This window comes from Rattus norvegicus, chromosome 15, assembly GCF_036323735.1.
Source record: "Rattus norvegicus strain BN/NHsdMcwi chromosome 15, GRCr8, whole genome shotgun sequence".
In the NCBI taxonomy this organism is placed as follows: domain Eukaryota; kingdom Metazoa; phylum Chordata; class Mammalia; order Rodentia; family Muridae; genus Rattus; species Rattus norvegicus.
Genome location: NC_086033.1, coordinates 30186936 through 30195458, shown reverse-complemented (window position 1 = coordinate 30195458; position 8523 = coordinate 30186936). Strand labels below are relative to the sequence as shown.

At 39.2% G+C, this 8523-nt stretch overlaps 1 gene segment (V, D, J or C); it reads right to left on the bottom strand.

Annotated features, from left to right (window-relative positions):
• Positions 1–2450: 2450 nt before the first annotated feature.
• Positions 2451–3499, bottom strand: LOC290156 (T cell receptor alpha variable 5-like). The segment is given in 2 exon segments: positions 2451–3142; positions 3302–3499. Coding segments are annotated over 2 exon segments (471 nt in total).
• Between the last annotated feature and the right edge of the window lie 5024 nt (positions 3500–8523).

Below are 8523 nucleotides of genomic sequence, written 5' to 3'. Positions count from 1 at the left end.
AACTGTTTGGGGAAGATCAAATCCTTTATTATCATACCTGGAAATAACTAGCAACACTAGGAACACATTTACACATTTCAGTAGAAATTGCCCACACTTGAATGGGGCTCTGGCCACGGTCATGTGTGTGTATGTGTGTGTGTGTGTGTGTGTGTGTGTGTGTGTGTGTGCGCGCGCGCGTGCACATGTGTGTGTATAATCATGCCATAAGGATCACAAAAGTAACTCGCCATGGCATATAAAATAATATGATAGTAGCATTAAAAACATGGACCAATGAAATGAAAACAAAGACCCAAACACTAGTGCATAAAAGTTCTGCCATCTCCTATTTTGACTATGGTGCTGAAAACCAGGACCTTCCCCAGACAATGTGGAAAAATTTGATGCCCACTTGTAGAAAAATGAACTTACTTATCTATCACCTTGCACAAAGCCTAAACCCAAGTAGATCAAAGTTCCCATTGTGAATGTGAAACACTGAAACTGATAGAAGAAAACATAGATAGTACCTTAGATCATGTAGATGTAGGGAAAGAGTTTCTTAAGAGGATTCATTTTGTCCAAAAATTAAGGACAAAATCTGACCTGTAGGATGGGGGGAGCATAATTGATTGCCCAGGGTTATGGAGGAAGGGCTAAGGGAGATTCAATCCTGAATACCTCAAACAGGAGGATGGCAGAAGTTGGCTTCCTCCTTCCTCCCAGTCTGGCACCATCAAGCTGACTCTCCCACCATCCACACTAGGAAGAACTTACTTCACTGCTTGTTTCACCTCATGAGTCCCCGCCCTGGTTCAGCCCCTGAGTATGCAGATGAAGTCTCTTCAAATGCCTCTGCCCTAGCCAATGCTACACAACCACACAAATCTTGTCCCAGAGACCCTGGCCACCTCCCCAGGGGCATAAATGCAACCTTTGCCCTAAAAAATCCAAACCAGTTCTTTGAAGCTGGGCCCAAGTGTGTTCCCAAGTGTGATGCTACACTGCACTCACACACATCCAGTTAAGCTTCCCTCCATCAAGTTCAGCCTGGGGAAAAATGGGCCTGGCTACCAAATGAGGTAAGTGGACGCAGGGAAGCATGTGACTTCATAGAACTATAAAGTTTCTACACAGTAAAGAAACAAGCCAATTAAGAGGAAGCTCACAAAATGAGAGAGAATTATAGCCAGTTAGATACATGACCAAGGACTACTATGTATATAAAAGAATTTTTAAATTGTCAAAACCAAACTACTCAGTTACAAAATGGGCTATGGTTTAGGTTAGAGAGCACTTAAAGAAGAAATAAAAGTGGCTAAGAAATATTCAAAGTATATAATATTCTTGACAATTGTCAGATTAAAAATACTTTGAGATTTCATCTTATCCTAATAAGAATAGCTAAGATACACAAGACAATTGACAACAAATCTTGGGAAGGCTGTGGGGACCTGGAGCCCTCACTGACTGTTAATAGGAAGGGAAGCTGGTCCAGTCACTCTGGAAGCCCATGTGGAGAACCCTAAAAATAAATCTACCACATGACCTAGCCGTCCTACTCCTTGTATGTGTTCAAAGACTAGACATTCTTTTCCATTAATACTTGCTTAGCCATGCTCACTGCTCCTATATTCATAATAGCTAGGAAGTAGAAATGAGCTAAATGCCCCCAAACTGAATGCCTTTTCATGAAGAGCTCATGAAAAACTGGTGCATTTCCTATGGAGTACTATTCAGGTATAAAGAAAATAAAGTCGTGACCTGTGCAGGTAAATGGATGGGACTTGGAACTAGAAAATATTACACTGAGTGAGGTAACCCAGACCCACAAAGTCTCTCTTAATTGTGATTTCCAGATTACAGTCTTAAGATGTGAGTAATTGGCCTGAGGAAATGCAGAAACTGGAAAAGTAAAAAAGTATCGTAGTGGGGAGAAAGCATTATAGTGAGAGGCTTAGAATGCCAAGGGTGCGTTTTTTTTTTAAATAAAGAAATAGGAAAAATTGGAGATACTGGATAGAGAACAATATACACAAAAAAAAGGAAGAAGGAAGAGGAATGACTAGCACTACGTGTGTTTTAAAAACCATAGGAAATAGCACATGGCTTTAATCTCAGTATTTGGGAGGCAGAGGCAGGTGAATATCTGAGAGAGTGAGGTCAGCCTTTTATTCACAGTGAGTTCCAAGACATTCAGAGATGCATAGTGAGACCATCTCAATTGAAGAAGAGGAAGGGAAATAGGAGGAGGAGGAGAAGGAGGAGGAGGAGGAGGTGGAGGAGGAGGAGGAGAGGCAGAGTCAGAGGCAGAGGAGGAAGAAGAAGGAGAAGAAGAAGAGGAAGAGGAAGAGGAAGAAGATGATGATGAGGAGAAGCAGCCAACATAGGGGATCATATCTAATGTTTATCTAAAATAATATATGCTATACGTAAATGAAATATATATCACACAAACACACATCAAGTTCTGATACTTGAAAAAATTGCTTTCTATTTTAATGATTTTCTATAGCATCCATTAATATCCTAGTGGACATACTAAGTACCATTATTAAAAGATAAGAACCTTTGTATTATGAGTATTCTCCACCAGTTGCACTGAGATGTCTTTAGAGTGGGGGCAATCTAAATGGCACCTGTCAATCAACTCTAGAGTGTTGACATCTAATTAGTTATTCTCACTAAGACATCATTCAATATGCTCATTGTATGTTTTAGAAACAGGATTTTAAGATGTATTAGAACATCTGTTTCCTAAGCATAAAATACAGGAAACTCCTTATCTCAACAGAGGAAAATGCATCTGTCTTTGGCCATGGTCTCAGGTTTATGTACAGACAGGACGTGCCTGAAGAGCACTGTGTACTGACTGCACAGAAGTATGTGGCAGAGTCCCCAATATGGGCAGATGTGATGTTCAGCGAGAGCCGTTTGTCTTTCTTGTTCAGTAGGACAATGATTCCTTGTCCTTCTTTTATTTCTGTACTCCAGAAATCCTGCATAATAAGCAACTGGAGACCTGCTCTAGGCTCTTGCTTGTACCAGTAGAAATACGAGGAAAGGCTGTCTCTGTAGGTGCAGATGATAACGGCACTGTCTCCCTCCCGGACACTCAGGTGAGACAGGTGCTGCTCCACCTGCTCTCCTCTGCTCACACCTGTGCAAAAGAAAAGAGAAGGAGACCATGAGGCTGCCATTCTCCAGACATTTCTTTCCTTACTACAGTGATTTCAGAAAATCTGGAAAAGGCCAGTCTGCTCCACAGACTGATAACGAACACTGACAAACACCTTGTTCCCCCAAAGCTCTCACTCACAGTTCAGCTGCAGCCAGAAGAACAGGAACAATGGTTCAGTCAGTGTCTTCATTGCTCTCCCTCCGGACTGTGGCCTTCAGTCAGACAGGATGCTTCTGTGATCAGCTCTGTGTCAAAGCATTGAGGCTTCTTCATCTGTCTATACAGAGGGCTGCTGATTGCAGGCTTCTCTTAGGACAGGCAAGCAGAGAGTCTCTTTGTGAGTTTGCAGCCATGGAGATGCTCTGCCACCTTGTGGATAGCTCCTTTCTGCTGCACCAGCTGCTCCAGTCCCCTTTATGATATTACTTTTCTTAATTTAATTTTTTTGCTTTTATTCAAAATTTGTCTTACAGTTATAGAATGCAGAGCTGAGAACTGATTGAATGTTATCTACCTATAGCACACAGTTTTATATATTTCTATAATCTTAGAATAAATATTTCTGAGACATTCCTGACAGCTTCATCCAGCATACAGAATAGTTAATGCTAAGTAGAATTAGAAGACATTGAGACAGATACTCCATTAATGGATCTCACTGTTCTCCTGCCAGCCCAACCAGGATACAATGCCTGTTCAGACACTAGCCACCCCAAGATGTACAAATTTGGAATTTCTGGAACCAGTGAGAACCTACACAGTGAAAAGATTTTAAAACTGATAGCAATCAAACAACACAACTACACAGAAAATTGGCACACATAAAGTGATTGCACCCCTTTTGAGCAACTGGCCCTTGAAAACAGAGAGAGAGAGAGAGAGAGAGAGAGAGAGAGAGAGAGAGAGAGGAAAGGCAGTTTACACACTAAACCATATTCCTGTCTCTATAACTGCTTTTAATGAACCTAAAAGATTTTCTTTTCTTTTCTTTTTTTGGAGCTGGGGACCACCTAAAATGTTTTTATAATTTGTGATTTATTTTTCATTTTATTCTAAGAATTTTGGAGTTTTTCCATTGTTGTTTTCAATGTATCATCAGGTCTTTTCCCATCTTATGTAATTGTTCAGTTTCTCTTGCTAATAATTTCTAATCCTATCCCACCACAATCTTATAAGAAACAAGCATTCATTTTAATTCTTTTGTATTTGTTAAGGATTAAATTATTACCAGTAGTGTGATCTACTTTAGAAAATGTCCCATGTGCTATGGAGAGGAGGAATTTGTACTTTGAAGCTTTAGGTGAAGTGTTCTGTGGATGTCTGTTAGATCCATGGCGTCTTTTAATTCTGATATTTCTTTCCTCATTATTATTCAGCATGTTCTATGTAAAGATGAATGGGGCTTGATGGTGTGATGGTGAGCATAGTTACCTTCCAAAGACGTGTGCATATTTTATCCATCAAATGTTAGCCACCAGGTTCTCTCTCTCTCTCTCTCTCTCTCTCTCTCTCTCTCTCTCTCTCTCTCTTTCTCCCTCCCTCCCTCCCCTCTCTCTCTCAATAAGAGTTTTAGGTAAAAATGTTTACAGAAGTTTTCAGTTTTTAAAGGAATGTTTATAATTATAAATCTTTCATTAGAATAGCAGAGAAACCCTCTTCTGGTGAAACCCAATTGTACCACCTGGGAACTAAACTTCATGATTGTCCATGGGCACATGAACCAGATCTACCAACAGCTCCCAGGAATCCCTTGAATTTGCTCCAGAAATCTAGCATACTCAGCTTCCTACAACAGGTAGGAAACATGGACTCCTATGCTTACATGCCTACCTCACCCAGAAACTTAGTAAACAAGAAACACAATCCATGGGTTTCTTCCAGAAAAGGATTTGTTTCCCTTGTTTAGGTGTACACATCTCAGAAACTATCCTCCAAATCCCTGGCCAGCCTGCTGCACTAGATCCATCTAAAACCTCTAGGAACTTCGTTCCAGCAGCCCAGGCCACAGGCTTTTGTAACAAACAGGCTACCTGACTGCTCCAGCTTAGGATAGCACATTCCATTCTGGAACATTCTGTACCAGACCCATGTAGGAAAATTACTCACACTTAATCTTTTCCTGTACATTATACATGCCTCTACTAAGAAGAAAGGCAGACTGAATAAGGATCATGGGATGGAGGAGTAGTAAAGGAAGGAAAAGGAGAAGGAAGAACCATAACCAATGATGTACTGTAGATGTGAAATTTCAACACAGAAGCAAGTGTAAAACCAAGATATAGGTCTACTCCACACATCACTAATCCCATACACCTTTCCTGGAAGAAATTCCAGACAAAGAATTCAAAAGAGTGATTTTAAGTGTGCTTAAACAACTGAACACAGACACAAATACAGTAAAAAACAAAACAAAACAAATTCAAAGCAAAGCAAACAAACCAAAGAAATGAATGAAATAAGGAATTATATCCCAGTCATGAAAATACAGTTTAACACCAAGATAAAATTGCTGAAGAAAACTGAAACTGAAATGTAGCAGAGAAATAAACTCTCAATGAAATGAGACTTCGGTGAAAAGTCTTACCAATAGAATAGATCACATAGAATATTGAATCCAAGCACTGGAGAATATGCACACTTCTCAATGCCCCATGACAATGTTTACAGATTGACCATGCATTAGGATAGAAAGCAAGTCTCAACAAATGGAGGACATTTGTCATAAAATCTTGTATTATATCTCATAATAATTCAATAAAGATGGCTGATAAAAGCAGTGGAAACTGCAGCATGAGCACAAGCCATGGAGACTAAGTACCACATTAGTAACTGGTAATGGAGCCAAGATGGAAAATATTAAATCCCTAGAATTCAAAGAAAATGAAAACACAACATAACAATATTTATGAGGCACACTGGAGGCATTTATACGAAGGAAGTTTATTTATTTGTTCTTTTTTTTTTTGAGACAGTCTCTCTATTTCTAATCCTGGTTGTCCTGGAATTCACTATGTAGTTGTGAGTTCTCATCAGGTTGGCCTCAAAGTCACAAACATCTACCTGCCACTACCTCCTCGGTGCTGGGGTTGAAGGCATGTTTACCACACCCAGCAAAGGAGATGGACCTACATCAAACAAATTGAGAAATATCCAGTTTGTAGCTAAATATACACTGAAAAGCCTTAGAAAGTTCTTAGAAATGACACTCCTAAAATAATAAATAGAAAGAAATAATCAAATCAGGGATGAATTTAATTAAAAGCAAGAAATGCAATTTATTTATTAAACCCAGGCTTGGTCTTTAAAAAGACTATTATGCTTTTACCCAAATTAACCCAAAGAAAGTGATAAAGTCAAAATTAATCAAAAGAAAGTGATAAAGTCAAAATTAAATAAAGTTATAGATGAAAAGGAGATATTATAACAGACACAAAAGAAATTCATAAAATCAGAAGAATGTACTACAAACATTTATGTTTAAGTCCTTTTAGAAAATCTAAAGAGAACAGATCAATTTCCTAAGACTTACCAAAGTTAAATCAAAATGAAGTAAAAACATTGAAGAAGACATTTTACAATCTACAAGATGAAAGCTGTAATTAAAATCCCCTATCTAGAAAGGCAAAAAGACACATGGTGTTAATCCTAGCAGTGGGAAGGCAGAGACAGTTGAATAACTCTGAGTTACAAGCCAGCCTTGTCTACATAGCATGCTCCAGGACAGTGAGTGCTACAACACAGAAAGACTTTGTCAAAACAAAACACAAGAAAAACAAAACCAAACAAACAAAATCCTTTCTCCATCCAGAAAAAGACAAGGGCCAAATGAATTCAGCACAGAATTCTACCAGACCTTCAGAGAACTGACACTGTATTCCTCAAATTATTCCATAAATCCACAAGAAAGGGATATTTCTAAATTCTTTTAATGAATGCAGTATTACCCTGATATCAAATCCAGTAAAAAAAAATTAACAGAAAGAAAAAAATTTGACAAATTTCCATAATGTACATACAAGCAAAAACTCTCAATAAAGGACTTTCAATCAAACTTAAGAACTCTTCAAATAAGAACACATCAACTGTGATAGTTAGGCTTCATCCTACAAACTATAATTAGATCCTTATATTTCACTCTGAACAAAGCTCAATTCCAAGTGTATCAAGAGCCTCAGCATAAGACCTGATGTCCTGAACTGTTAGAAGGGAAGGTAGGGAATTTGCTTCAACTTAAAGGCTCTTGCTGAACAGGCTCCAGTGGCACAGGCACCAAGACTGTCAATCAATGATCAGGACTCTGTGAAACTGGAACCTTCTATACCGCACAGAAGACCATCATGTGAGTGAAGAGGCAGCCTAGGAATGGAAACACCTTTCTCAGATGCACACTGCTGAAGACAAGTACGAAATAGCAAGACAAAAACAACCTAATAAAAAATGGGATTTGAAATAAAGATAGTTTCTAAAGGAAGAAATACAAATATAAATTTTTTTATATATCAAAATCATTACCCATCATGGAAAAGAAAATTAAAGCTAATTTTTTTGTTTTTTTTTCTTGGATATTTTATGTATTTACATTTCAAATGCCCCTCCTCCTCCCATACTTCCTCCTCCTCCCCCTGCTTCTATGAGGATGTTCCCACTCCGACCCACCCACTTCAACCTCAACACCCTGGCATTCCCCTAAATTGGGGAAACAAGACTTCACAGAACCAAGGGCTTTTCCCCCTATTGATGTTGGACAATGCCATTCTCTGCTACATATGCGGCTGAAGACATGGGTCTCTCTATGTGGACTCATTTGTTGGTGGTTTAGCCTTGGGAGCTCTGGTGGGGTCTGCCTGGTTTATATTGTTGTTCTTCCTATGGGGTTGCAAACCCCTTCAGCTTCTTTAGTCTTTCCTCTAACTCCTCCACTGGGGTCCCCATGCTTTGTCCAGTGGTTAGCTGCAAGCATCCTCATCTATTTCAGTAGGGTTCTGGCAGAGTCTCTCAGGAGACATCCATATTGGGCTCTTGTCAGCAAATATTTTTGGCAGCAGCAAAAGTGACTTAGTTTGGTGGCTAAATATAGAATGGATTCCCCAGGTGGGGCAGTCTCTGGATGACCTTTTCTTCAGTCCCTACTCCACTTTTTGTCCCTGTATTTCCTCCCGTGAGTATTTTGTTCTCCATTCTAAGAAGGACTGAAGTACCCACATTTTGGCCTTCCTTCTTCTTGACCTTCATGTGATCTGTGTAATTTTTCTTTGGTGTTCCAAGCTTTTGGGCTAATATCTACTCATCGGTGAGTGCATACCATGTGTGTTCTTTTGTACTGGGTTACCTCACTCAGGATGGTATTTAAATTAAAACTG